This window comes from Delphinapterus leucas, chromosome 12 (genome assembly GCF_059928025.1).
Source record: "Delphinapterus leucas isolate spDelLeu-1000000601 "Yukka" chromosome 12, BTC_Dleu_Yukka2, whole genome shotgun sequence".
Taxonomy (NCBI): domain Eukaryota; kingdom Metazoa; phylum Chordata; class Mammalia; order Artiodactyla; family Monodontidae; genus Delphinapterus; species Delphinapterus leucas.
The window spans coordinates 81,540,005-81,565,476 of NC_143140.1; the positions used below are offsets into that span (position 1 = coordinate 81,540,005).

The 25,472-nt window shown below is 40.6% G+C and overlaps 1 protein-coding gene across 6 annotated transcripts in view; it reads left to right on the top strand.

The window, feature by feature from the left end:
• Positions 1–25,472, top strand: part of MTHFD1L (methylenetetrahydrofolate dehydrogenase (NADP+ dependent) 1 like) — a 225,912-nt gene that overhangs the window by 28,471 nt on the left and 171,969 nt on the right. For all 6 annotated transcript variants that reach the window (XR_016395253.1, XR_016395255.1, XR_016395254.1 and 3 more), the window contains 4 exons: positions 1,030–1,141; positions 7,557–7,645; positions 9,171–9,268; positions 12,001–12,174. Coding sequence is in view for 3 of the 6 variants with exons in the window: in XM_022559240.2 (XP_022414948.2) it covers positions 1,030–1,141; positions 7,557–7,645; positions 9,171–9,268; positions 12,001–12,174 (473 nt within the window). In the remaining 3 variants the exon portion in view is untranslated. The remainder of the gene's footprint in view (positions 1–1,029; positions 1,142–7,556; positions 7,646–9,170; positions 9,269–12,000; positions 12,175–25,472) is intronic.

The following is a 25,472-nucleotide window of genomic DNA, read 5'->3' on the forward strand; positions in this document are numbered from 1 at the left end:
CATGGGTCTACGATTCCTTCTTCAGCTCTCTCCCTCCACATATGGATCCACTTGGAAGTCTGGTTGTTTAGTTGGTACTGGGACAGGTGGTCATTCTTCTGTTGAGGCCAGAACCAACCTCTCACCCTACTTCATAACCGTCCTTCCAGACATGTTCCTCCTGTGCTGTGTTACCAAAATACAAACAGGGCAGACATGTGAATGTCTTTTGTAGTAGTGGTTGCATTGTTTCCTTTTTCTTTAAGAAAAAAAAAAACAACAAACAGTTTGACAAGAGACTAACCAGGACCTCAAGGAAAATGAGATTCTTGCTTGAGCTCTTGAAAATCTGTCCGTGGATCTAGTACCAGTTCCATATGGGTCTAATTTTGATTATGCAGTTGTACAGGCCGGAAGGCTCCCTGCACTGGTCAGATCTTCAAGTGGCTTCATTGCGACCAGCACCATCTCCCCGCTAAGGCAGGATGCTGCATGAGTCAGGATGCTGTCCACCCGCTTCAGCTTGCAGTCTCCTCCTCCCATCAGTGCAGTTTCCTTGGCCCCATCCTTTTTCTTGGTATTGCAGTTAGTGTTGAAAACATGTAAATGATAAGACTACACGTAGTATATATGCTGAAGTGACTGCCCTGAAGAAATTTTTTTTTTTTTAATAAGAGTAAACACTTTATTTTCTTTGTTGCTGTACAGATCACAATGACGGAACTGTCCTTCTTAGTTCCCCACATGCCACATCCCAGGGATCGAACCCGAGCCCCCTGCAGTGGAAGCAGAGTTTTAACCACTGGACTGCCAGGGAAGTCCCCCTGAAGAAATTTTTAAAGCTTCCTTTTTTTTTCTAGGATATGATCACGTTTGGTTTGTACTAATATGAGCTACATTAGTAAATTAGTAAAGTGATTCTGTCAGTGCATCCGTGTGGAACTGAACTCTGAAGATTGTTGTCTGTTACATTGAAGGCATTTGGCGTTGATCGTCACGTCTTTATGCTACAGTTGACAATGTGTGTGGTGTTTTTCTTTTTCTTTCTAGCTTCATGAGGCTGACATTGCGATCTTGGGCTCACCCAAGCCGGAAGAGATTCCCCTTTCTTGGATTCAACCAGGAACTACTGTTTTCAACTGTTCCCATGACTTTCTGTCAGGTAAATGTCTTCAAATTGGTACCAGGCCACTGATCAAAATAGGTGAGATTGCTAAGAAGAGTCTGTTCCTGAAATGATGGTTGCTGTCAACATACCTACGTAGGTAATGTGCCTGCCTTTTGGATTACTTGATACTGGAACCACATTGCCGGGCAAAGAGCAGCCAAGGTGCCAGCTGCAGTAAGGGCCTCTCCTCCTCTTCTGTTCTTCCCCCTTCATCAGCATGTCCCCTGCTGGCCTCTAGCATCAAGCAGTCGAGTCGGTTGTGGCCTAAAGTAGGAATTTTTTACGTGTGTGAGGTAAACTAGAAACAGTGGTTTTCACAGTCTTTCAAAAAACAGCTGAGGGCTTCCCCGGTGGCGCAGTGGTTGAGAGTCCGCCTGCCGATGCAGGGGACACGGGTTCGTGCCCCGGTCCGGGAAGATCCCACATGCCGCGGAGCGGCTGGACCCATGAGCCATGGCTGCTGAGCCTGCGCGTCCGGAACCTGTGCTCCGCAACGGGAGAGGCCACAGCAGTGAGAGGCCCGCGTACCGCAAAAAAAATCCGAAAAACGGCTGAATCCTTTCTCCTAAAGCAGTCTTAGGTGAACCTCAACACGTAAAAGCAGATGAAAACACAGCTACCAGAGGGATGGGAGTGGAGACTAGCTCCCCTGTGTTTGTAATTTCCCTTTGCAGTGACCCCCTCAAGCACTCCCTTGGAGCCGCAAAGTCACTTCAAAACACTGTGAAAGTCACCCTTAGAAACCGAAGATGTCTTAGGATGGGTGCTGGTATTTGATGGTATTTGCCAAGGGACCCAGGAATGTCCTGGACCGCATCAGGTCACCCTCAGGGTAGCTGAAGCTGTGCCAGCCCCAGGGCACTCAGCCCAGGCGCCAGTAGGGACACCCTTTTCTCATTCACAGAAAGACACTCAGGCTAAGAGAGCTTTAGCACACCCAGCCCACCCCCTCAAGACCCTGAGTGACATGTGTATGCAAGAGACAATTGCAGAGGGAGACAGAGAACCCTCTTTGTTACCCGTGGCCTCCAAGTTTCAACATGTGATAGGGGAGGCTGTACTGAACTGTCCAGGAGGATGGCGTTTTTTCCCGCAAAGCTGGTCAGAACTTGGACCAAAAGGAGCAGAGGTCTCTACCGGTACCACACTGGAGTTCTAGACCTTGAAACTTAGGCAGCCCCGGAACACAGAGTGAAGTAGAGAATAGTATCAAGGAGAAAATAAATGTAACTTCTGATCCAGTCACCTTGAGATAACCATTTTACATTTTTCCATTAAAAAAGCACTAAACTTAATTTTATTGAAATACAATGGAAAGAAAAGAAAGTAATATGCTAAAAGCTCTACTGAAATTCATTTAACTGTTTCTTCAAAAAGAGAAATAATGCACCTTCCTCTCTGGGAAATGTAGCTCCTCCCAGAATCGACCAATCAGATTAAAAACCCCTTGGAGCTGAAGGGCTAGGGGGTTGTTTGGGGTGCTTTGAAAGGAAGATGCTCAAGAATTTCCCCAAATGCTCATGTACTCAGTTCACAGATGAGCACACACATGAATAAAGCAGTTTGAGGTACAATATAATACGAATGTAGGATTAATGGCTCTTTTTAGCAAATAGAAGGCATGTGCTAAATTACTTCTTTGAAATATATGTAATTTCTGGGTATAACTTCTTTTATTTTTCCCTGAAAAAAACAATGCCTAACCCATTAATAGTGGAAATGCACTATAGATTTGCTCAGAATCCTAGTTGGACTAGGATAGTCAGTTATGACTCTATTATTTTTTTTAATGAATGTTTCCTTGCTATAATGTTTACTTGCTGTTTTTTATTAGAGTTTATATGTTTAGGACAATTTTGGTACAATCCTGGCTGGAGATAGGAGAGTCTGCTTCAGTGTTCTTTGGGAATCCCCATGAGCCATATGTTTTATTGGTGAAACGGTGCCCCATTTCTAATAAGTTTCTTTTTAGGACTTTTATTTTTTAAAGGCATTTTAAAAACATTAGATTTAGTTGTAACAGTTCTCTTGAGGGAAAAAAATAAGACCAAGCATTATGTTTTAACAATTCTGTATGTAGACTGATTGCAGTTAGTTTATTTTCAATTTATCTGGTCCAGTAGTAGTGGTTTTATTGATTTTTGAATGCCCAGTGCCCAGAACGGTGCCGACGCGTAGGAAGGGATCAGTAAATACTGAGTGAATAAACATGGACTCAGAATTGTACTCTAATTGATTGCACTTTTTTTTTTTTTGCGGTACGCGGGCCTCTCACTGTTGTGGCCTCTCCCGTTGCGGAGCACAGGCTCCGGACGCGCAGGCTCAGCGGCCGTGGCTCACGGGCCCAGCCGCTCCGCGGCCTGTGGGATTTTCCCGGACCGGGGCACGAACCCGTGTCCCCTGCATCGGCAGGCGGACTCTCAACCACTGCGCCAGCAGGGAAGCCCTGATTGCACTTTTAAGTTAGTTGCAGATATAGAGACATTTCCTTGAACTTGTATCCCACTTAAAAACAGGGCTGACGGCACAAAGGCAAAGATGAAAAATGCTACTCTGATTAAATGGATGAACGTTTTCCAGTCAGTACTGTTTATGATAGCATTACATTTCTCAGTTGTCAAAAGTTTTTTTGTTTTGTTTTGTTTTCGCTGCTGAGTGTGGGCTTTCCCTAGTTGCGGTGAGCAGGGGCTACTCTTCGTTGAGGTGCACGGGCTTCTCATTGTGGTGGCTTCTCTTGTTGTGGAGCACAGGCTCTAGGCGCACGGGCTTCAGTAGTTGCAGCATGTGGGCTCAGTAGTTGTGGCACATGGGCTTAGTTGCTCCACGGCATGTGGGATCGTCCCGGACCGGGGCTCGAACCCATGCCCCCTGCATTGGCAGGTGGATTTTCAACCACTGCACCACCAGGGAAGTCCAAGACTTTTAATTTTAGCAACTTTAATTAGCATGAAAATTTAATCTATGAGTAAATTGGAGAAAGGCATTTTCCCTCTCTTTTATATATAACTTTCCACTTTAAACAAATGAAGATCTTTTTCAAACATTATTAAAAGGAAAGTTGCTTTTATTTAAACTTCAGAGAAAAAGAATTTTTAATACACTTATGATTGGGTGAAGGCAGGGCTTTATAATGAAATTTTCATGGTCATCTTAATGGTGCAGGCTTCCCCTTCCCACCGCCCCTTGTAAAAATAGATAGAATATGGTGATTTATGATGAGGTAATTCTATAGAGCCATTTTATTGAATACCTAATCCCCAGAGAGATTTGCCTGATGGCTGATATCCCAGAAGCAGTGCTCGGAAAACAATTACACCTAACTTGTTGGATCTGTTCACTCTTCTATGGCATGAGTCTAATGTTTAGATTGAAAACAGGGACATAGCAGTGTTCAGTTTTCTAGCTGTGAGAATAATTTTCTTTTTAAAACAATTATTTCAAATGAAGGGAGTGGGCTGTGACTTTGTAATGCTGTGCTTGCGAAAGGTCAGGAATCACCCTAAGCAACGCCGCCGTGCACTCTGATATTCAAACTTACTTCCTGATGTACCAAGTGGGACAAAGGAGAAACTGGTCTTAATACTTGGGCCCAGAGAACAGTATCAAAACAGCAACTTTATGGGTCAGAGTAGTTCACAGCATCATCCTAAGCACACATAAGTCAGCAGGGAGCCCTGGGCTGCATCCCAGGACTCATGCTAATCAAAGTTGCTAAAATCCCCAGGGTGGCCTCAAAACAGCTCCTTTCAGAAAAGGATTGTCCTGATTTCCAGGGAAAGTCTTATAACACTTCAGCCTTAAATTTTCCGATTGTGGCAAGTTCCGTTATTATAAGAAAAATTATAAGTGAAAGGCCATGTTCTAAAGTGATTCACTGACTTGTCCCTGGAGGAAGGAACTGTGAGTTAATGGGGAGTGGTTAGTGGGAAGTGAAAAGACCCATTTGGTTTGGGATGGGAGCCCTGCTGGACTCACAGACTGAGTGTGGACACCCCTCCGGGTGGGGCCCTGCCTCTACATAGGCAAGGGGGTGACGTAATGATTTCCTTTTTCAATTCTCCTTAGCCAAGAAATTTATTAAGAATGTATTCCTGATTCACTGAGTTACCATCTTAATTGCTTCAATTTCTCCAGATTCAGAACTTACAATCCATTTTAAGATTGCATTGATTCCTACTACAAAAATGATACAGTGGTTATGATAGAAAATTTTTGAAGTATACAATAGAAGAGAAGAAAGTAACTTCTGACCCAGTCAACTTGAGATAACCATCTTAGATTTTTTCCCATGAAAAAATTACACTCAATTTTATTGGATGGAATATAGTAGAAGGAAAAGAAAATAACATACTAAAAGCATTGCTGGAATTCAGATAACTCTTCTTCAGAAAGAGAAATATTGGTCCCTACAAGATTCTCCTAAAGTTTGAAATATGAGTGTATGTGTCTTTTGTGTTGTGTTTTAAAGTCTTCATTTGTTTTAGCCATATTCTATTTTATGCAAGACAGTGGCTAAGAGTATGGGAGAAATTATTCACTGTGTAATTCTGTAGGTGAAATAGTCTTCATTCACATGGGTATTTGTGATTTATTCCTGTAACATGCATTTATAAGTTGAGATCACATCCTAGAATGTAGCTTTTTCTTATTTCTCTATCATTTAAAGATAGAGGTAAGAAAGAGGGAAGCGTATTTCTTTTCGTTAGTGGCTGGATAAGAGCTTTAGGTCAGATCTCTAGTGGTTCAAACAAAAGAAAACAAATCTCTCTCATTCTCTAGACTCTTGGCTTTTGCCTAAATATGATTTATAAAACTGAAGCGTTGCTAATCTTTAAACAACACCTGAGGGATATGATTTTCCAACACCCTTAATACATTTGACAATAGAACGTTACAAAACACTTACTTTTGTTTCATGCTCCTTCTTGCAAAGAACTTCCAGGAAAATGGATAATTTAAAAGTAGAGTGCTCATGGACTTCCCTAGTGGCACAGTGGTTAAGAATCCACCTGCCAATGCAGGGGACGCGGGTTCGACACCTGGTCCAGGGAGATGCCACATGCCGTGGAGCACCTAAGCCCGTCTGCCACAACTACTGAGCCTGCGCTCTAGAGCCTGTGAGCCACAACTACTGAGCCCATGTGCCACAACTACTGAAGCCCTCGTGCCTAGAGCCCGTGCTCCGCAACAAGAGAAGCCACCATAATGAGAAGCCCTCGTACCGCAAGGAAGGGTAGCCCCCGCTCGCCACAACTAGAGAAAGCCCACGCGCAGCAATGAAGACTCAACGCAGCCAAAAACAAACAAATAAATAAATAAATAAATAGTTTTTTTTTTAAAAAGTGGCGTGGTCCAATATATACACTACCAAATGTAAAATAGATAGCTAGTAGGAAGCAGCCGCATAGCACAGGGAGATCAGCTCGGTGCTTTGTGACCACCTAGAGTGGTGGGATAGGGAGGGTCAGAGGGAGATGCAAGAGGGGATATGGGGATATATGTATACGTATAGCTGATTCACTGTGTTATACAGCAGAAAGTAACACACCATTGTAAAGCAGTTATACTCCAATAAAGATGGTAAAAAAAATTAAATAAATAAATAAAGAGTAGAGTGGTGGAAAAAGAAGGAAATAGTTTCTTACTTCAAAAAAGTTACTATTAGCAATGTTTCTCTTCTCTAAGAGAGGATGTAGACTAAAGCATTTTACATGTATGTTTACTTTTCATAAACTTCCTAAGTGCCAACCACAGTAGAATTCTTATAAAATGCCTCTGTGTTTTGAAATCCAGGTAATCCTCAAAATTAATGCCCTAAAATATAATTTCTCAGTTTAGATGGAAAATTGGCTCTGTCACTTTTATGACAGGGATTTAAAAAAATTATCCAAGAAAGCCTGGTCGTTCACAGAACACTTTAACTAGCTTGTCCTATAGGTGTTTTAGTCTTCCTTTTTATATAGGGTTGGCCAAAAAGTTTGTTCGGGTTTTTCCGTAAGATGTTGTGGAAAAACCCAAACGAACTTTTTGGCCAACCCAATACTTTGTATTCATACATGAAATTGCTTTGATTTTTTAATTTATTGTTTAAACGTGCATACGATATGACAAGCACTTTACATTACCACATCACATTGAATTCTCACAAAACTCTACAAGGTTGAACAACATTAATTAACAGGCCCAGAGTCACAATTGCTAGTAAGAGGTAGAGGCAAGACTTTAAAGCAGTCAGACTCCAAATATGTGGCCCAATTGAGAGCCCCAAGGCTGTGCCAGGACCTACCTGGTAACCTATCTGTAGCTGTGCCACGACATCCTAACTTGGTTGGTTGAAAACGAGGACATCATTCAACGTCCTGGCATTTCACAAGAACGATGTGCTGAAAGTCTTTTTTTTTTTTTCCAGGGAAGCTTGGATGCAGTTCTCCCGGTATCCATGGTACTGGCCCCATCGCAGAAGACGTGAGTCTCCTTGCTGCCGCTCTGCGGATTCAGGTTTGTCTGACACAGCTATTTGAGAATTTTTGAGTTTGGAGCTTCAGTGAATAGTTGCCAACATTTGGAAGTGTTGCCTGTTTAGCAGACGCAGTGTCAAACACTTTACAAACATGATGTCATTTAATTCTCACAACAATCCTGTAAGATAGTGTTATTCCCATTTGCTAGATGAGAAGATGGAGACTTGGAAAATTTAAGCTACTTGCCTTTGGTCACATGACAAGTATGGGGCAGGGACCCACATCAGGGTCCTCTATTAGTTATCTATTGATGTGTAATAAATTACCCCCCAGATTTAGCCATTTAAAACAACAAACATTTATTATCTCAGTTTCTGTGGGTCACATACTTGGAGCCGCGTAGCTGGATGGTTCTGGCTTGGAGTCTCTCATGTGGTTGAAATCAAGATGGCGGGGCCCTAGTCATCTGAAGGTCAAGATGGCACCCTCACATGGCTATTGGCATGCGGTACTTAAACCCTCTTTGGCTATGGGCAGGATGCCTTTGTTCCTCATCACCTGGATTTTTCCATGGGGCTGCTCACGATGTGGCAGCTGACTTCCCCCAGAATGAGGGATCAAAGGAGAGAGCAAGGAGGAAACTGCAGTAGGTTTTATGACCCAGTCTCCAAAGTCACATGCCACCACTTCCTCTTTTCTTCTTTGCTAGAACTGAGCCACCAATGTAGTTCACAACCCAGGGAAAGGGAATTGGGCTCACCTCTTGAAGACAGGAGTGTTAAAGAGTTTGTGGACATCTTTTCGAACCACCGCTATCTGTGTGACCTAAAGCCCAAGGTCTCCGGCTCCCCACTCCTGTGCGCTAGGCTGGTGCTGAAGCCTGCAGTGCGGGTGCCGGCCAGCAGAGGCGTTAAGTAGCAGTAGGGAAACCGGAGCCTCTAATTAAACAGAAGCAGGTTTTAGTTCATTTCTTTCTTAATACATGCAATACACAATTAAAAATTTTACTTCAAAATGGGACGTAGTGCATTTCTGTGAGGCATCTGTGTTACATTGCAACTAAAGGCAAATATTATTTCTATATATATGTGTGTGTGTGTGTGTGTGTGTGTGTATGTATATATATATGTGTGTATATATATATATGTATCACTGATAATTCGGTTTGCTTGTTCTATTATATCAACTGTAGAAGGATTATGCTTGCAATAGTGCAGATTTTTGGTGAAGCTGGGCATCCCAGCTAGCCTGTCATGCATTCTCATGTTTCCCTCATTTTTCTTCTCTGAGGTGATGCTATAATTGTAATCCATGTACTTGATGCCTTTAGTGAATACAAACTTTAATAGTACTTGTATCTCACATTTTCTTTTTTAAGAAAAATCTGCACATTTAACTACATGTGAATAAAATTAGTCCTGGTGTTCACTTGGATTACTGTGCAACTTATACTCCTTTTCATGACAATATCCCTGAACGATATTCGATATTTTCATAGTTTAGATGTGTAACCTGTCAGCTTTTACTTTTCTAACATGCTTTCCTTCCTATCCCTATTGAAGAACATGGTTAGTAGCAGAAGGAGATGGTTCTGTGAGCAGCAGTACAGGAGGTGGAGACTTCACTGCTTGAAACTTCAGCCTCTGTCCCCCGTACCAAGGTATTCAGGTGATTTGTTTATACTGACATCGGCTCACCAAAGTGCCTTAGATATCCAAAGTTACCCATTGGATGGGGGCACAACTTGTGGTGTTATGGCTTTCATGGTGGATAATTTTCTCTAATCGAATTGCTGCACTATTTTTTCTCCTTTTTTCTTTTTTTTTTTTTTTTTGGGCCATGCTGTGCGGCGTGCGGGACCTTATTTCCCTGACCAGGGGTCGAACCATGCCCCCGGCATTGGGAGCGCAAAGTCTTAACCACTGGACCGCCAGGGAAGTCCTGCTGCACCATTTTTTTCTGTCATTTAATTCCTCCAAAATTAAATGATAATGAACATGTTGACCATATTCTGTCAGTTCTAAGATGTAGATTTTTTTAGTTTCTGAAATCAGGATGCACCTTATTGTCAATGATGTACCCTGTATTCAGTGGCAGTGTTTTTTCTTAAAATAATGGTATCTTAGATTTGACAGAATACGGTAATGTCATATTTGGAATATGCTTTTCAGTGTTAGAAATGCCCAACACACACGTCAGCTTGGTCTTCAGGGCCTTGTAGGTTTCTACGCTGTGGGTAAATGACCAACCAAACCAAACGCCATTAGACGTGGGACCGGAGCTCTGCCTTCTTCAGAACGTGGTGGTATCTGCTCTCTGACAGGACACTCTGGGAGGGTCCAGATGGATATTTTCTTCAGCGTGGTGTTTAATGAAGTGTAAGCTACATATTCCCTCTATATACATTTGGAAATACAAACTGCAGGACAGTCTCAGCATGTGATTTTGGAACAGTTCGCTAGATAAGCTATCTGAGCCAGGCAAATGCATTTTCCAGCCTCGTAGTGAATCCCCCATGGCCACCCCTCCTCCTGTGAATTGGCCCAATCCCCTTCCTACAGGACGCCCATAAGTCCAGCGCTTAACCAGGTGATGTTGTCTGCCAGCATGGAATACACAGGATGTAGGAGATAACACCACCCGGAATTGACTCATTTTTCACTTGATAACCAGTTGCTTTTCAGAATTGACCTCTGTTTCCTTGGGCCACAGCCCAACACTAAGGTTCGATTATACCCACCAGGCTGGTGAAGCCCTCCAAGCTATGTTTTCACACCTCAAATAGACTAAACGTCTTAGTCATCTTCTGTGTTCATTAATACATAAATTCCAAGGAATGTTCTTTGTAATATCATCTCTGTAGTTGTGCAGTCTGTTTCATAAAATAGTTTTTGAGGTTACTTATGTTGTTATGGAACCTTCATATTTAAAAGTCAATGAGTAAATTCTACTTACAGAGAGCTGAAAAAAACTTGAGAGGGACTCAGCCAAATTGTGTACAAATCCAAATAAATTCCACTTGGGGGGAAAAGCCCCTAAATTGCTTAACCAAATTTGACTCCTACAGCCACTGGGGAAAGAAAGGCAGGCTGAGTAGTTTATAAATCACTCAGAAAATCAAAATGATGTCACCATCACTCTTCAGCTAGTGAAGAGAAAACCGTGGAGGTTTTGCAAGAGTAGGCTCTTCAATTTAGGAGATTGTGGGAGGAGAGAAACAGAAAAAAAGGTGTAGTCAGGAAGGCGAAATGAAGTGGGAGCACGGACAGTGAAGGCTGGGGTGCAGTTGGTGGGGGGAGAATCAGAAAGGACAATGTAGGTGGACCTGGGAAAGGGGTTACCTAGCTGCAGGTACAGAGCTCCGCCCACATCTGGGCAGAGGCACCCTTCCCCCTCTCCCGCTCTAGTGGGCAGTGGAAGTAGGTTTACTGTTACCTCTTGCACCAAAGTCAGGCTCCATGGGGTCATGGAGGAGAACAGAGGGTAGTATGAGGACTGAGAGATTGTCTGTGGTAGCAACAGGAAAAAATAGAGCAGGGGGCTGCCTACCAGTGGAGAGACCGCTGCGCCGCCAGATAGGGGCCCCAGGGTGAATCAGGAAACTGCTGCATTGTCAGACATCAGCCCTCAAGACCAAGTCACAGACAGATGGATGGGCCAGACCCCCGATGAAAGAAGTGGCTGAGCTCAGGAGCCCCAAAAGACTCTCTGAGAAGTCTTTTGATTTTCATAGCACTCCTGTTAAGATGAGCTGCAGCTTGCACATCTTAACCAGTGACATAGAATAGTTGAGTTGTTTACCCAGTGACACTCTGGAGTTCCTAAAATTTCCTGTGTCTGAAGTTGAGCCTCAGGCACTAGCTCCATTTACCGACAGTTATGTGCTTAATGAAATATTTTGAAATCTGATTTTTGACTTGAGAGGGAAAATATGGACACAGATAAAACAAAAGAGTATTTCCACATTTTTGAATTGCCAAGAGACACATGTGGCTAGCCCAGTAATAAAGCATTATGCAATAACCCCTCTATTCCTGGTTAAGGAATTCAGCGATGACCCATAAAAAAACACTGTGCTCTATCATGGAGTTATCTTTAGGGGTGGCCTTTGGACACATGGTAATAATCCATCTCCTTTCCTATGGCAGAGGTGTATCCTGGCACCTGGGAAGAATTCTATAATCTAGTTTTTAAGAGTTGCTTCTCTATCTAAAGCAATGTACCGTTTTCTTACGCACTTTAATTGTTAGCAGTTGTACTTAATCCTACTTGGGAAAAAGGACCACAAAGCCATTGGATCTAATTGTTGGCATGGTGTACGGCTGTTTTCTACTCAAACAGCGACCACCTAAGCTGAGCAGACTCTCTTACCTCTTATGTTTCCCCACCCAGTGATATCGAGATTTCAAGAGCACAGACTCCAAAAGCTGTGGATATCCTTGCCAAGGAGATAGGGTTGCTTGCAGATGAAATTGAAATCTATGGCAAAAGCAAAGCCAAAGTCCGTTTGTCCCTGCTAGAAAGGTTAAAGGATCAAGCAGATGGAAAATACGTCTTAGTTGCTGGGTAAGACTACTTTTAAAATCTCTTTCACTGAGAAGATGTTTATAAAACTCTCTTCCCTGTTTGTATCTGTCACCACACCCCTCAAATCCATCCTCTTCTCCAGCCTGACATTATTTTGTCCATTTCCCTTGGCAGTCCTTCATTTGACATGAGGTAAGTTTTTATTTTTAGTGTAAAACAAATGAGTCTCCTCCACAGAATATACAGTGTAACGAGTTCCTAATCCAGGACTTTGCTTTTTGTTTCCCATATTGTGTTTTGATCACCCTGGTTCTGCCTTGGATTTTTCATTTCGCTTTTCATGATAAAAATTAAAAGAAGAATTGAAAATAAAATATTTTGAGCTGAATGGGTTGTTTTCCTACTTAGAAATAACATTGGAAAATGAACGGATCATTGTGTGAGACTTAGACTTTTTGATTAGTATCCTTAATATTTATGACTTTGCATTACAAAAACTCATCTCTCTTTCTCGCATTTCAGAATTAATATTGGGCCATTTACATTTGTGTTGCTCGTTTTACAAAAGGCAAATGCACAGTTTTTGTGAAAAGGAGCCCTTTGCTTTATTTTGCCTCTTTTTTAAAAAAAGAAATACATTCATCAGCTGAAAAACAATAGAAAACAAGGGATTTCAAATATTTATTTAATGTGAGCATTAGGAGCATGTGAGGGAGCATTAGGAGACTGTATAATTTCCTCTGTTGTCTTGAAATGTCATTGCACTGACTTACTAATGATATATAGGCCAAGGCTTGGGGCACAAAACCCTATTTGTTAACAGGCAGAGACATTTTTGTAACTGGACTTGACTTACAGTTAGCTTGGTTTTTACATATCTGATTATTCATGTAAGTGCTTTATTTCTTTTTCTGGTTATAAAAGTCATGCATACTTGTAAAACTATTTGAAAAATACAGAAAGTAAAAGCAAGAAAGTGTAAACGGCTGTTCACATTTGAGACCATCTTGACACAGAGGCAGTCTGTCATAAATGAGATCATTGTACACATGCTATATTCTGTAAGCAACTTGATTATTTAACAATATGTTGTATACCTAGCTCCATGTGAGTCAGGATAGAGCTATGTTATCATTTTGCATGACTACCTGACATGCTACTGCTCACATCCCAGATTCTTCAATGTGCTGGGGGATAGGGCTTGGGGTGGGGGGTGGTAAAAATGCCTGGGATGAGGGTGGGTTCCATTCTACACATCTTCCCAGCACCAAGAAACATAGCTGTGGCTCAGCCACTGATAGTAAATCATGTTTCTAATTCTTCTTCAAGTGTATTAAGGCAGAAAAAAGGTTTGAAGATATCATAGAGATGTCCCACAATTTATTTAACCAATTCTCTATTGATGGGCTCTCAAATTGTCCCCCATCTTTGGCCATTGTAAGCAGTGCTGAAATTAACAACCATGGGCATGCTTATTTGTGCATTTATCCAATAATCTGCTTAGGAAAAATCCCTAGAGATGAATTCAATTTTTCATACCTACAAATAAAAATAAAACTACAGATAAAGCAAGATAGCATCCATAATATCACCTCTTTAATGGTATAATAATTTCTTCATATCTCTTCCCCTTTTTCCTTTAGCCTCCCTCTGCCCCCCCACCTCACCCCCCCATCCCACCCCCCAGCTCCTCTTTCCCCATCTCCTTCTGTTACTGTTTTCTAAGAGGGATGGACAGCTAGAGTCATTCGGTGGCTGTGTTTTTGAGGAATTCATACCTTGCTGCAGCACCTCAGTTGCCTGTGGCTTAAACCTCTCTCAGACTTCCAGGTTCACCACCGCTGGATTCCCAATCCTAATGGGATGCTCTCCAGCCTAGGACCCCAGCCCTGATGTCCCCATAACTGAGCTGTAGGAAACCTCTTTGAGGGGAGATTTGGCCTCACCTGAGGCACCCTCTAGGGGTAGATCTGTGAAAGGAGCTGGCTGACGGCAGGGGGTGGGTACTCCTGGGTCCCAGAGTTTGGATCAAACATCTAGTCAGTCAGTGTTGCTTTTCTGGAAGTGTGCTTCATGCAAGTTTGTTTACAGTGAATAAATTAACTCTGAGACGTTAAGAACTTCAGAAGCAAATTTAGCATCTTATCCACAGATTTGCTTCCCTTCTTCCAGGATTTAGGTGCTCTTGGTAAGTGGGTTTGCTGGTTTTCTCACCCTGTTTAAGGTAGGAAGAATTAGGAAGACTCAGGAGGATGTGGTCTTAGTTTACGAAGGAAGAATCATGCAGCCATTTTTCACATGGAAGGGCTGTGATTTACTCTTTGGGCTTGTCAGTATTGGAAATAAAAGCACAAATCTAGACATGGCCCTGCCCTTCACTGGGAACACAGAATTGATACTTGTAAAACAAAACCTGTGATGGTATTGTTATCAGATTCCAAACCTGAAGTCATAACCTGGCCTCCAGCCACATGCCAGAGAGTGACCGCCAGCCTGGCCGCCTAGATTGCCACTACGTGTTGGTCCATACCCAGTAGAACATCATTCCACTCTGTCTCTGCTGGCCTTTACGTGCGTAACTGATCGGAAGAAGCCAGGCTGCCATGTCATACGTAGAAGCCAAAAGTAAACCTGAATTCTCAAGTACAGATTTAACCCAAGGACGTCAACAGTTCTTTTTCTGAAATTGTGGTATAAATTCCCTTACATAACGAAGACCTATGAAGGAACAAAAATCAAATTGTGTTGCTTTCACCTGCATTGAAAAAGAAGCTGGGGCTTCCCTGGTGGCGCAGCGGTTAAGAATCTGCGTGCAAACACAAGGGACACGGGTTCGAGCCCTGGTCTGGGAAGATCCCACGTGCCGCGGAGCAGCTAAACCCGTGCGCCACAACTACTGAGCCTGTGCTCTGAGCCCGCGAGCCACAACTACTGAGCCTGCGTGCCACAGCTACTGAAGCCCGTGCGCCTAGGGCCCATGCTCCACAACAAGAGAAGCCACTGCAGTGAGAAGCCCGTGCACTGCAACGAAGAGTAGCCCCCACTCGCTGCAACTAGAGAAAGCCCGCGCACAGCAACGAAGACCCAGTGCAACCAAAAATAAATAAATAAAAAAAATAAATTTTTTTTAAAAAAGAGAAAGAAAAGCTGTGAGGGTAGGATTTTGAGATGTATATATGCATCTGTCTCAGAGCTTAGAGGTTTTTAGAAAAGACATATAACAGTGTATTCTATAAGAGAGGAATGAACTCCCCTCACCAACACAACAAGAGATATTTTTTAAGTGTGTAAACTGCCTTTGTTACCTAATCTTTTGATAGCTGGATGTTTGAAATCACTTTAAAACAGCAAGACAATCATTTATAATCTAAAATGAAAACTTCATTTGAAATAAAATCACCTTTAATTTTTGTCAGGTCAGTTTTGGAAAAGTGACATTATCAAGCCCTTATACGCATGGTTGCAACTTCTTAAGAAATATGAATTACCCGTCCACATAATTCAAAAAGAGTCATGTACCACAATGTATATTGCAGCACTATTTACGATAGCCATGACATGGAAGCAACCTAAGTGTCCATCGACAGATGAATGGATAAAGAAGATGTGGCACGTGTATACAATGGAATATTACTCAGCCATAAAAAGAAACGAAATTGAGTTATTTGTAATGAGGTGGATGGACCTAGAGACTGTCATACAGAGTGAAGTAAGTCAGAAAGAGAAAAACAAATACCGTATGCTAACACATATATGTGGAATCTAAAAAAAAAAGTTCTGAAGAACCTAGGGGCAGGACAGGAGTAAAGACGCAGACGTAGAGAATGGACTTGAGGACATGGGGGGGGTGAAGGGTAAGCTGGGAGGAAGTGAGAGAGTGGCATGGACATATATACACTACCAAATGTAAAATAGAGAGCTAGTGGGAAGCAGCCGCATAGCACAGGGAGATCAGCTCGGTGCTTTGTGACCACCTAGAGGGGTGGGATCAGGAGGAGATATGCGGATATATGTATATGTATAGCTGATTCACTTGGTTATAAAGCAGAAACTAACACACCATTGTAAAGCAATTATACTCCAATAAAGATGTTAAAAAAAAACAACGCAAAAAAAAAAGCATAACTCAAAAAAAGAAAAAGGATGTGGTACATATATACAATGGAATATTACTCAGCCATAAAAAAGAACGAAATAATGCCATTTGTGGCAACATGGATGGACCTAGAGATTGTCATACTGAGTGAAGTAAGTCAGATGGAGAAAGACAAAAATCATATGATATCACGTATATGTGACATCTAAAAAAAAATGATACAGATAAACTTATTCGCAAAACAGAAATAGAGTCACAGATGTAGAAAACAAACTTGTGGTTACCAGGAGGGAAAGCGGGTGGGAGGGATAAATTGGGAGATTGGGATTGACACATAGACACTACTATATAAAAAATAGATAAGTGATAAGGACCTACTGTATAGCCAGGGAGCTCTTCTCAATACTCTGTAATGACCTTTATGGGAAAAGAATCTTAAAAAGAGTGGATATATGTATATGTATAACTGATTCACTTTGCTGTACAGCAGAAACTAACACAACATTGTAAATCAACTATACTCCAATAAAATTTTTTTTAAATAATAAAAGAAAAATAGATGGCTAGTGGGAAGCAGCTGCATAGCACAGGGAGATCAGCTCTGTGCTTTGTGACCACCTAGAGGGGTGGGATAGGGAGGGTGGGAGGGAGACCAAGAGGGAGGGGATATGGGGATATATGTATATGTATAGCTGATTCACTTTGTTATAAAGCAAAAACCAACACAACATTATAAAGCGACTATACTCCAATAAAGATGTTAGGGAAAAAAAGAAATATAAATTACCAGTCCATTAAATGATTTTTTTCCTTTTTTCTGAAAGTTTTTTTTTTAATCTGAAAATAATAGTGACCCATTGAATAAAAATTTAGCATAAAGAAAAGTAAAAAGAAGGAGAAAACGAAATCTCTCATTACACAGAAGTATTCAAAATTTTTATATTTCCTTCCAGGATTGTATCTCTGCATTTATCCTTTTTACACATTGAGATCATGCCATAAATACCATTTTGTGTCCTGCTTTTATCCCTGAATACTATAACATAAGTCTTCTCTCATGCTTTAGAAGAATTCAAATGCCCAAGTAATTTTTCAGTAAACCTAAATAATAAAATATTATTGCACGTTTGAATTCATGTATAAATGTGATTTGAATATATCAACAGTGGGATTAAAATATAAAACCATGGGATTAAAAAAACCTTCTACTATTAATAACCCAAATGCAAAACAGATTAATTCATTTTAAAATGCTATTCTTCAAACTTCAGAATTTCTTATTCCGTCAGAATCATCTGTATTTCATCAGCTACACTTCACATGGTATTTACACCTACACATCACTTTATTTGCTCTGCCTGACAAAATGAAAAGTATTGGGAATTGTTCAGGGAAGTATGCCAAAAGAATCTTAGGGTCTCCTGAGTTTTACATATTTTCCTAATGAAAAGGAATTTGTTTGAGAACTTGACCCGGAGTGCAGCTGCAGGTCATTGAAAGTGTATATGCCGAATGGGTCTCCATCCACCCTTTACTGATTTCCATGCAGAAGTTTTTAGAATTTTTCTGAATCGCTTGGACCCAGCAGTTAAAAAAGAAGCCCAAATTCAAAGTGTGAACAGACTGAATTTCATATTAGAGGAAAATATTCACATCAATATTTTTTTCTCTAGAGTGCCAAATACCTGATTTTATTTTTGTTTATTTTTTAATGTTACAAACCATTTTGGTCAGTGTAAAAATAACTTCTTTTGATTCTTCTAAGATTGTGATTTTCTGCCCTGTGCAACTATCTAAATATCTGTGAGTTTTTCTTCTAGTTACATTAGTTGCAGAGCAGAACAAAGGTATTTACGAGAGGCCAGGGACTTTGAACTATTTGCCTCAGTCAAGTGTAATGGGAAACAGCAAATGGACCATGGTTATCCTTTTTTTTTTTTTTAGTTTTTTTAGTGAACAGACTATTATTTTTTTAATGACTTAGGACAAGCTTTACTAATTGTTTTTTTTAACATCTTTATTGGAGTATAATTGCTTTACAATGGTGCGTTAGTTTCTGCTTTATAACAAAGTGAATCACCTATACATATACATATATCCCCATATCTCCTCCCTCTTGTATCTCCTTCCCACCCTCCCTATCCCACCCCTCTAGGTGGTCACAAAGCACCGAGCTGATCTCCCTGTGCTATGCGGCTGCTTCCCACTAGCTAGCTATTTTACATTTGGTAGCGTATATATGTCCATGCCACTCTCTCACTTCCTCCCAGTTTACCCTTCCCCCTCCCTGTGTCCTCAAGTCCATTCTCTACATCTACGTCTTTATTCCTCTCTTGCCCCTAGGTTCTTCAGAACCATTTTTTTTTTTTTTTTTTTTTAGATTCCATATATACGTGTTACCATACGGTGTTTGTTTTTCTCTTTCTGACTTACTTCACTCTGTATGGCAGACTCTAGGTCCATCCATCTCACTACAAATAACTCAATTTCGTTTCTTTTTATGGCTGAGTAATATTCCATTGTATATATGTGCCACATCTTCTTTATCCATTCATCTGTCGATGGACACTTAGGTTGCTTCCATGTCCTGGCTATTGTAAATAGTGCTGCAGTGAACATTGTGGTACATGACTCTTTTTGAATTATGTTTTTCTCAGGGTATATGCCCAGTAGTGGGATTGCTGGGTCGTATGGTAGTTCTATTTGTAATTTTTTAAGGAACCTCCATACTGTTCTCCATAGTGGCTGTATCAATTTACATTCCCACCAACAGTGCAAGAGGGTTCCCTTTTCACCACACCCTCTCCAGCATTTATTGTTTGTAGATTTTTTGAGATGACCATCCTGACTGGTGTGAGGGGATACCTCATCGTAGTTTGGATTTGCAATTCTCTAATGATTAGTGATGTTGAACATCCTTTCATGTGTTTGTTGGCAATCTGATATCTTCTTTGGAGAAATGTCTGAGTCTTCTGCCCATTTTTGGATTGGGTTGTTTGTTTTTTTGTAGCTGAGCTGCATGAGCTGCTTGTAAATTCTGGAGATTAATCCTTTCAGTTGCTTCATTAGCAAATATTTTCTCCCACTCTGAGGGTTGTCTTTTCCTCTTGTTTATGGTTTACTTTGCTGTGCAAAAGCTTTTAAGTTTCATTAGGTCCCACTTGTTTATTTTTGTTTTTATTTCCATTTCTCTAAGGGGTGGGTCAAAAAGGATCTTGCTGTGATTTATGTCATAGAGTGTTCTGCCTATGTTTTCCTCCAAGAGTTTTATAGTGTCTAGCCTTACATTTAGGTCTTTAATCCATTTTGAGTTTATTTTTGTGTATGGTGTTAGGGAGTGTTCTAATTTCATTCTTTTACATGTAGCTGTCCAGTTCTCCCAACACCACTTATTGGAGAGGCTGTCTTTTCTCCATTGTATATTCTGGCCTCTTTTGTCTTAGATTAGGTGACCATATGTGCGTGGGTTTATCTCTGGGGTTTCTATCCTGTTCCATTGATCTATATTTCTGTTTTTGTGCCAGTACCATCCTGTCTTGATTACTGTAGCTTTGTAGTGTTGTCTGAAGTCTGGGAGCCTGATTCCTCCAGCTCCGTTTTTCTTTTTCAAGATTGCTTTGGCTATTTGGGGTCTTTTGTGTTTCCATACAAATTGTGAAATTCTTTGTTTTAGTTCTGTGGAAAATGCCATTGGTAGTTTGATAGGGATTGCACTGAATCTGTAGATTGCTTTGGGTAGTAGAGTCATATTCACAATGTTGATTCTTCCAATAAAAGAATATGGTATATCTCTCCATCTGTTTGTATAATCTTTATTTTCTTTCATCAGTGTCTTATCGTTTTCCGCATACAGGTCTTTTGTGTCCTTAGGTAGGTTTATTCCTAGGTGTTTTATTCTTTTCGTTGAAATGGTAAATGGAAGTGTTTCCTTAATTTCTCTTTCAGATATTTCATCATTAGTGTATAGGAATACAAGAGATATCTGTTCATTAATTTTGTATCCTGCTACTTTACCAAATTCACTGATTAGCTCTAGAAGTTTTCTGGTAGCATCTTTAGGATTCTCTATGTCTAGTATCATGTCATCTGCAAACAGTGACAGCTTTATTTCTTCTTTTCTGATTTGGGTTCCTTTTATTTCTTTTTCTTCTGTAATTGATGTGGCTAAAACTTCCAAAACTATGTTGAATAATAATGGTGGGAGTGGACAACCTTGTCTTGTTCCTGATCTTACAGGAAATGGTTTCATTTTTTCACCATTGAGAACAATGTTGGCTGTGGGCTTGTCATATATGGCCTTTATTATGTTGAGGTAAGTTCCCTCTATGCCTACTTTCTGGAGGTTTTTTATATAAATGGGTGTTGAATTTTGTCAAAAGCTTTTTCTGCATCTATTGAGATGATCATAAGGTTTTTCTCCTTCAATTTGTTAATATGGTGTATCACGTTGATTGATTTGTGTATATTGAAGAATCCTTGCATTCCTGGGATAAACCCCACTTGATCGTGGTGTATGAGCCTTTTAATGTGCTGTTGGATTCTGTTTACTAGTATTTTGTTGAGGATTTTTGCCTCTATGTTCATCAGTGATATTGGCCTTTAGTTTTCTTTCTTTGTGACATCTTTGTCTGGTTTTGGTATCAGGGTGATGGTGGCCTCGTAGAATGAATTTGGGAGTGTTCGTCCCTTTGCTATATTTTGGAAGAGTTTGAGAAGGATAGGTATTAGCTCTTCTCTAAATGTTTGATAGAATTCACCTGTGAAGCCATCTGGTCCTGGGCTTTTGTTTGTTGGAAGATTTTTAATCACAGTCTCAATTCAGTGCTTGTGATTGGTCTGTTTACATTTTCTGTTTCTTCCTGGTTCAGTCTTGGAAGGTTGTGCTTTTCTAAGAATTTGTCCATTTCTTCCAGGCTGTCCATTTTATTGGCATATAGCTGCTTGTAGTAATCTCTCATTATCCTTTGTATTTCTGCAATGTCAGTTGTTATTTCTCCTTTTTCATTTCTAATTCTATTGATATGAGCCTTCTCCCTTTTTTTTCTTGATGAGTCTGACTAATGGTTTATCAACTTTCTTTATCTTCTCAAAGAACCAGCTTTTAGTTTTATTGATCTTTGCTATTGTTTCCTTCATTTCTTTTTCATTTATTTCTGCTCTGATCTTTATGATTTCTTTCCTTCTGCTAACTTTGGGGGTTTTTTGTTCTTCTTTCTCTAATTGCTTTAGGTGTAAGGTTAGGTTGTTTATTTGAGATGTTTCTTGTTTCTTGAGGTAGGATTGTATTGCTATAGACTTCCCTCTTAGAACTGCTTTTGCTGCGTCCCATAGGTTTTGGGTCATTGTGTTTTCATGTCATTTGTTTCTAGGCACTTTTTGATTTCCTCTTTGATTCCTTCAGTGATCTCTTGGTTATTTAGTAGTGTATTGTTTAGCCTCCATGTGTTTGTAGTTTTTACAGATCTTTTCCTGTAATTGATATCTACTCTCATAGCACTGTGGTCAGAAAAGAAACTTGATGCGATTTCAATTTTCTTAAATTTACCAAGGCTTGATTTGTGACCCAAGATATGATTTATCCTGGAGAATGTTCCATGAGCACTTGAGAAGAATGTGTACTCTTGTTTTTGGATGGAGTGTCCTATAAATATCAATTAAGTCCATCTTGTTTAATGTATCATTTAAAGCTTGTGTTTCCTTATCTATTTTCATTTTGGATGATCTGTCCATTGGTGAAAGTGGGGTGTTAAAGTCCCGTACTATGATTGTGTTACTGTCGATTTCCCCTTTTATGGCTGTTAGCATTTGCGTTATGTATTGAGGCGCCCCTATGTTGGGTGCATTATTATTTACAATTGTTATATCTTCTTCTAGGATTGATCCCTTGATCATTATGTAGTGTCCTTCTTTGTCTGTTGTAACAGTCTTTATTTTATAGTCTATTTTGTCTGATATGAGAATTGCTACTCCAGCTTGTTTTGATTTCCATTTGCATGGAATATCTTTTTCCAGCCCCTCACTTTCAGTCTGTATGTGTCCCTAGGTCTGAAGTGGGTCCTCTTTTAGACAGCATATCTATGCGTGTTGTTTTTGTATCCATTCAGCCAGTCTGTCTTTTGGTTGGAGCAGTTAATCTATTTACATTTAAGGTAGTTATCGATATGTACATTCCTGTTACCATTTTGTTAATTGTTTTGGGTTTGTTTTTGTAGGTGTTTTCCTTCTCCTGTGTTTCCTTCCTAGAGAAGTTCCTTTAGCATTTGTTGTAAAGCTGGTTTAGTGGTGCTGAATTCTCTTAGCTTTTGCTTGTCTGTAAAGGTTTTACGTTCTCCGTCTAATCTGAATGAGATCCTTACTGGGTAGAGTAATCTTGGTTGTAGGTTTTAACCTTTCAGCGCTTTAAATATGTCCTGCCACTTCCTTCTGGCTTGCAGAATTTCTGCTGAAAGATCAGCTGTTAACCTTATGGGGATTCCCTTGTGTATTATTTGTTGTTTTTCCCTTGCTGCTTTTAATATGTTTTCTTTTCATTTAATATTTGATAATTTGATTAATATGTGTCTTGGCGTGTTTCTTCTTGGAGTTATCCTGTATGGGACTCTCTGTGCTTCCTGTACTTGGTTGACTATTTCCTTTTCCATATTAGGGAAGTTTTCAATTATAATGTCTTCAAATATTTTCTTAGACCCTTTCTTTTTCTCTTCTTATTCTGGGACCCCTATAATTCTCATGTTGGTGTATTTAATGTTGTCCCAAAGGTCTCTTGAGACTGTCCTCAGTTCTTTTCATTCTTTTTTCTTTATTCTGCTCTGAGGTAGTTATTTCCACTATTTTATCTTCCAGGTCACTTATCCGTTCTTCTGCCTCAGTTATTCTGCTATTGATTCCTTGTAGAGAATTTTTAATTTCATTTATTGTGTTGTTCATCATTGTTTGTTTGCTCTTTAGTTCTTCTAGGTCCTTGTTAAACATTTCTTATATTTTCTCCATTCTATTTCCAAGATTTTGGATCATCTTTACTATCCTTACTCTGATTTCTTTTTCAGGTAGACTCCCTATTTCCTCTTGATTTGTTTGGTCTGGTGGGTTTTTACCTTGCTCCTTCATCTGCTGTGCATTCCTCTGTTTTCTCATTTTGCTTAACTTACTGTGTTTGGGGTCTTCTTTTCACAGGCTGCAGGTTTGTAGTTTCCATTGTTTTTGGTGCATGCCCCCAGTGGCTAAGTTTGGTTCAGTGGGTTGTGTAGGCTGGTGCCTGTGTTCTGGTGGATGAGGCTGGATCTTGTCTTTCTGCTGGGCAGGACCATGTCCGTTGGTGTGTTTTAGGGTGACTGTGACCTTATTATGATTTTAGGCAGCTTCTCTGCTAATGGGTAAGGTTGTGTTCCTGTCTTGCTAGTTGTTTGGCATAGGGTGTCCAGCACTGTAGCTTGCTGGTCGTTGAGTGGACCTGGGTCTTATCATTCAGTTGGAGATGTCTGGGAGATCTCCAACTCGTTCAATTCATTTTTACTGTAGTTGACAGTGAATAATATTTGTCTTAGAAAAGGTGTCATTTCTTTTTCTAATGTTTTTTGCTCATCTATGCCTGGACATGTGACAGAAACGCAATGGAAATAGTCTTTCACCTCAGCAAGCTTGTAGTCCTAATGCCCCCTGAAAAGTTAGATAATAAGCACGAAATGAGTCCTGTGGGAAGTTGGAGGGAGCAGATAAATATCCTAGGAGAAGATGTGGACGATAATGAGCAGAACCCCCAGTTCCATTTCCAGAAACTCCAGGCTCTTACAGAAAAAGAAATTAGGTTAACATGGTGCTTATTCTTTCCTCAGTCAACTTGATAGTTTGGAATGTGAGCTAAGGATCGTGAGATGACAATTAAGCCAAATTTTGTTGCCAAATGTAGGAATTGAGGTGAAATAAAATTTTTTTGGTAGCTCTCCTTTGATTGCTCCCCGTAAATACTTCCTACTTTCTGATTTTCCTGAATTGTATCAGTTGGCAGAATGCTCAGCAGTCCTGTGTTTCTCATTAAGAGCTGGACGCTTAGCTGAAGTTTTTGGGAGGTCATCTCTGGGCGTGTCTGCTTTTGGCTCTCGCCAGCAGCATTGTGAGCATATCCTTAGGGATGAAAATCTAATCCTTCATGTGACACATTTAAGTAAAGCCTCTCTTCCTTTGCAAGAAGTAAATACCAGTACAGTACTTAATCCACCCTACATCTGACCTGCATTTTCTTTACGTAAGATCGTGATGCCTGTGGCTCTCGGTTGGAAGTGTATGTCACCGAGGAGCATTCCAGTGGGATCGCTAGCTCCCTGCCAGTGGCCTCCTTGTTGCTACATCCAGTGACCGCTTTTCACTGGACTGCATTTGAGTCTGGGGACGCTTCCATGGCTGCCTCGAAGATTCCCCTGTCACACCTCTGCCTCCTGTCAGGGTTTCCCGAACTTAATACTGCTCCTTCTTAGTTTCCCTTTGCTCTCTTCTAACTACTCCCTAAGAGACCATGTTCTTAACAATTCTGTCTTTATCCCTTTTGTACTCTGTTCCCTCCACTGGCTGATCGTCTCCATTCCCATGCTTTAAATTACTCATTATCGATAATGATTTCCATCCATAGAAATAACCTAGTGAAGTCAGATGACTTGCCTGGGTTTAATTTCCAGCTCTACTGCTTACTAATTGTGTGGCCTTGGGCAGGATACTTAAAATTCCTGTGCCTTAGCTTCCTCGTTTATCAAATGAAGATTAACCCAACAAATATAAAGCACAGAACCTAGCATATTAACTACCCCAAACCCACCCTCACTTTTATCTGGCTTAGATGTTACTTCCACCAGGAAGCCTTCCCTGCTTGTCCCAAGTCTACTTGGATCGTCCTATGTGCTCTCATAATATAGTGTAATTGCCCTGTTTCCTCTGTCTCAGCGTTTCTCACATTCATTGTAACTGCTCATTGATCTCTCCACGTCTCCCATCGGCCATAAGCTCTGTGGAGTCCAGTGTGGTCGTCACTGTGTCCCCGGGGTCTAGTTACCTGGACACAGTGGTACTTAAGAAATATTTGCTGAAAGAGTGATTGATTGTATTGCTGTGGTGGACGGAGACAGTTGTATTGCTTCTTTGTGGTCACATCGCTGGGTTTTATGGGTCAGAAAACTCTGTCATCAGTTTTGTTTTGGTTGAACGTCCTAGACAATCTGGCTCACAGCATCTAACCCACAGAAGACTAAATTGT